Below are 4,511 nucleotides of genomic sequence, written 5' to 3' on the forward strand. Positions count from 1 at the left end.
TGCCTGTGTATACTTCTCTCATGTAATGTAGAAGCAACAGGTCAAATATCAGGAAAACCTGTCCATATTCAGAAATACGAGCTTCAAATTTGAACTTTCTCTACCTGATGTTTGCTCTGGATTTGTTCACAGGCACATGAATAAAAATGTTATAATTAATATGAACTCCCAAGAGAGAGAGAGAGAGAGAGAGAGAGAGAGAGAGACAGACAGACAGACAGACAGACAGACGTGGGTGGGTGGGTGAGGGGTTCAGATTGATGAACTTCGCCTCCATCACCTCCGTGTCCTCAGGTAAAGCCTCAAGGTTCGTCAGCCAACACAGCATTTAAACACTTCATCGAGCTGATGTCGTCAACCCTGTTATCATCCTTTGACCTCTGAAGCTGGTATAAAAAGGCCTGACTCCTGGAAGAACACACCGTCAGGTCCTAGACATTTCCAGAGTGAAGGTAAGACATATTATGAGCAAAATTTACTTCTTCATATTCTGTGTATTTACACTGTAATAACCACAGGTGTATCTCCTAGATAAGCCTCGCTCCGTCTTTCACCATGAAGTTCTCCCTCGTCGCTGCTCTCGTGGTCGCATTGGCCATCGGTGAGATTTTTAACCTTTTTAACCACCAGAACTGTACTACTGTAGTTTTTAGATTTTAATCAGACATTATAACAGATCTGTTGTATTTTTTTAAGGCTCCCAAGCTGCCAGCCTGGTCAAGAGAGAAGCTCAGGCATTGCCTGCTGAGGTTGAAAAGATCGCCAGTTTCTTCCAGGACCTCGTCCAAAACCTGAAAGCCCTTGAGTCCCCTGAGCTGGCCAACAAGGCCAAGTGAGTTTCTCTTAACAATAACTCTTTACAATATCCATGATTTTCCAGCATGCGACTTCTCTATACACTTCGGATAGTAATATAAGCACTTTATATGACATTTAAAGTCATCATTTTTGATAGGCCTTATCTATATCAGTCACTCTAATCTTATCACTCGAGGTTAATTTCAGTCATAACGTTTAAACACAAGCCTTATCTCTGTTCTCCTTTGCACTGGCGCATGAATAATGTTCGATGAAGTCAGTATTGTGGAAACCAAATCTGTTTGTGTAACGTGTAAACCATCACAGCGTGATATTCACATAATCTTTAGATATAAAGAAAAAAAGGCTTCTTATTTACCTCACATGATCTCTGTAGAGCTTCAGACATTTCTAACATTAATGTTGTGTGTGTGTGTGTTAGGGCTTACATGGAGGAGAGCAGAGCCCAGTTCCAGCCTATGGTTGAGAAACTCCAGGAGCAGCTGAAGCCCTTGTCCTCCAACATCGAGGAGCAGATGGAGCCCCTGGCTGCCTCCGTCCGTGCTCAGATCAGCTCCTACACAGAGGTGATGCAAAGCCAGTTTGAGGACATATTTAAGATCGTGGTTGACCAGACGAAGGCTATCCTGCCCCCTCAGTAAAATAAAAATGTGGAAAAAAAGCCTGGTGCCCTATGACTGACATCACTCGCTTATCTGGAGCAATAAAAGGGCTGAATGACTTTAGATTTGAGTCGACTCTTTCTTATTAATGTCTGTTTGCACATTAGCTTCAAGGAAAACTCTGTATACACCATCTTATAAACCAGTATAACCTCTGCGTGTACAGTGTGTGTGTGTGTATGCGTGTGTGTGTGTGTTTATAGATCAAGTCATCATTTAAAAGAGAACAGAAAACATGTTGACCCTACTAATCATGGGAGTCTATTAGCAGATGACATTTATACACATGCACGCATCATACGCAAGCATTTTTCCACGTAATTAGTTTTTCACGTTATTCCATATCTGCTTTTTCACGTGTGTGTGCGCTTTTTTTGTCTTCATTTATTTCATGCAAATATTTTCCTTCACGTCTTCTGATTTCCGTTTATATTCCTGTCTATTTTTTTACTCTATAATTATTTTATTTTTGACGCTTCTCAACACGGATTTGTTTTTTCACGTCACATTTATTTTCCAGGTAGGTGATGTCTCTCATATGATTCATCTGGGTTTTTTTGGGGGAAATGATTTATTTAATGTCTCACGTGATTCATTATTTGCATGTGATTATAAATATATATATACATGGTGGAAGGATTTGTTCCTTCTATATAGGTTTATTATAGGTTTATTCACACATTTACAAAAGCAATGAACATTAATAAGTGAGAAAAGACACAGAAAAGGAGTACAACAGGAAATCATTTTATTTTTATGTGAGTCTGAATTGTGTGCAGATGTTAGATTATGATACAGGGGTTTATCCGTGCATGTATATACAAGGATAGAAAGAAACACACACATGGCATGAGAGTTATAACGTAATAAACACATCGACATAATGCATTGTAACCTGTACACATCATGAGAAGGGTATTAAACTGAATCATCTGGGTGGTATCAGAGTCAGAGTCTGATCTGTACGTATGTGAAAAAGATCTCGAGCATCCAGGCAGTGAAGGAGGATCCCGGCGTACAAATCAGGGAAACGTCCTGTAAATGTAACTGAGAGAAATATTACACAGGGTATGAAATACTTTCAGAAGAATCCAATGATCTTGACCAACAGAAGTAACCAATAAAGCAAAGCCTGGATATGAATGAATATGAAAGAGCTGCAAAGACAGAAATCTGCTTTACTGTAAATATAGGCGTTCCACTCTATAATTTATATTCATAGCTAGTTGAATTAGCTACGTTTACTCAGAAAATGAAATAAAAAGTCAAAAAACGAAGCAGAAACATTGTACTTAAAACAAACGAGGACCTTTTCTTCTTTCCTTTTGTGGTGGATCCTTCAAACATAAACCTTTTGTACCTTTAACGTTTATCTTGATTGCAGTTCTCTCTGAATGATAATCATGGTCCAGTTTCGTACCTTAAATCTGTTTTAAAGGTCTCTACAGCCAACATTTCCAGGTGAAAAACTCATCAAGGAGAAGGACATCTTCGTATCTTATTCTTTCTCGGAATTTACAGATCAGATCTGATGAATATCTGACAAAAAGATATGGAAGCTTGTCTAGAAGTGTGTGGAATCGTGATTAACTCATGATGACTTCTCGTTCACGTCGTGATGCTGATAATAAATAGAATTTGTAATGAAGACTAGAAGCGTTTTCATTTTCGGACGCTTTGTAATCTCTTCGATTTGTGTGGGGACAAAAACAGTCAAATGATTAATCACAAGGTGTTTTGGTATCACTTCATTCACTCACAATACGAGCAGAAGTCTGAAGCACATGGTTGTACTGAATGTCTCTGTATGCTGTTGTGTTATAGATTCCCTTCAATGGAGCTAAGAGACACAAACCGTGACAATGTCCCTGTGCACAAAGCTCCTGAGCTCCATGAAGACACGGTGAGTAGGTGAAGGCTGGACTGGAAGACCTCGAGTGTCCAGCACAGAGCCCTGACTCTGACTCAACCCCACTGAACACCTTTGTGATGAACTGGAACTCGAGTCTCCTCAACATCATGAGTCTGATCTCACTGTTCTGTCTGTATTGTGTATCTTGTGTGTCCTGTACTGTTTTGCTTTGTATCATCTTGCACTGTTTGCACTAGCTAGGACGACGTACATTCTGTCCTTAGCTCTGTGTTGTTATGATGTTTTATGTATCATCAGGATCTTGGAGAACCGTCGTCTCATTTCACCGTGTCCTGTGCCAGCTATATACGGTTGAAATGACAATAAAAGCTTCTTGTCTTGACTTGACTGATATTCCTGATGGTCAGGGGTGTACAAACTTTTGACTATACAGTGTGTATACAGATCCTCATACTGCTGTCCAGGCTTATTTCATGTTTAAAATTCCCCAGACTAAATTTGTATGAAATATTTATTTTGTAATCCAACCTTTCTTTGCGGCAATGAATACCCTACGAAAATTAAAAATGATTAGCTTTGTATTTCCCCATTTTCTGATCAGTGTTTGAGAGGGAGCATTTCTTTAAAGACTTTCTGGCATATTTACTTTTTAAGACAGCTTCTTATTCAAACATAGTGTATTAAATATTAGCTTTGTTTCCATGAACGCTTTATTTTTCACAGCGTTTTATTTATTTATTTAATTCGCCTCACGCTGTTTTCCCGCCATCTCTCCCAACGCGCGAGCCCTGTCCTCGTGAACATGAACTATCCTCGAAAACAGGAATAAAATAAAAAAATATTAGCATTGTCTCTGTGCGTTTGTGTAGTTCTGATTTCTCTCGTTCGTTTTCCCACATTTTATTTATAATCGTGAGGCAATCTCACTACTTTTTCGCCATTAAAAAAAGAGCTCGCGCATCACCCTCGAGCTCTCTCCTTCGCCCTCGCGTCACGTGACAAAAAGTAAAAAAGCCGAGATGAACTAATTTAAACAAAATGGCGACTCCCGCGCTTCATCATATTCCTTTTAACTCATCCACTGGGGTCACTGCCACGGCACTTCTCATCTTGTCTGCTTCAATACTATTTCAAGTGCCCTTGATATAATCCCTCTT

At 39.4% G+C, this 4,511-nt stretch overlaps 1 protein-coding gene across 1 annotated transcript; it reads left to right on the forward strand.

The window, feature by feature from the left end:
* Positions 1 to 367: 367 nt before the first annotated feature.
* On the forward strand, positions 368 to 1,558 carry LOC131344489 (type-4 ice-structuring protein LS-12-like). The gene is made up of 4 exons (XM_058376825.1): positions 368 to 452; positions 532 to 601; positions 697 to 832; positions 1,241 to 1,558. Exons 2-4 carry the CDS (start codon positions 556 to 558, stop codon positions 1,458 to 1,460), a joined length of 402 nt encoding a protein of 133 aa, XP_058232808.1. The 5' UTR covers positions 368 to 452; positions 532 to 555; the 3' UTR covers positions 1,461 to 1,558.
* The last annotated feature ends 2,953 nt before the right edge of the window (positions 1,559 to 4,511 follow it).

This window comes from Hemibagrus wyckioides, linkage group LG23 (genome assembly GCF_019097595.1).
Source record: "Hemibagrus wyckioides isolate EC202008001 linkage group LG23, SWU_Hwy_1.0, whole genome shotgun sequence".
Taxonomy (NCBI): Eukaryota; Metazoa; Chordata; class Actinopteri; order Siluriformes; family Bagridae; genus Hemibagrus; species Hemibagrus wyckioides.

Excerpts from the sequence above, each read along its gene's own strand:
- LOC131344489 (XM_058376825.1), top strand. The coding sequence starts at position 556 with ATGAAGTTCTCCCTCGTCGCTGCTCTCGTGGTCGCATTGGCCATCG. Across the intron at positions 602-696 it reads CGTGGTCGCATTGGCCATCG|GCTCCCAAGCTGCCAGCCTG; the intron begins GTGAGATTTTTA and ends TATTTTTTTAAG. Across the intron at positions 833-1,240 it reads GAGCTGGCCAACAAGGCCAA|GGCTTACATGGAGGAGAGCA; the intron begins GTGAGTTTCTCT and ends TGTGTGTGTTAG.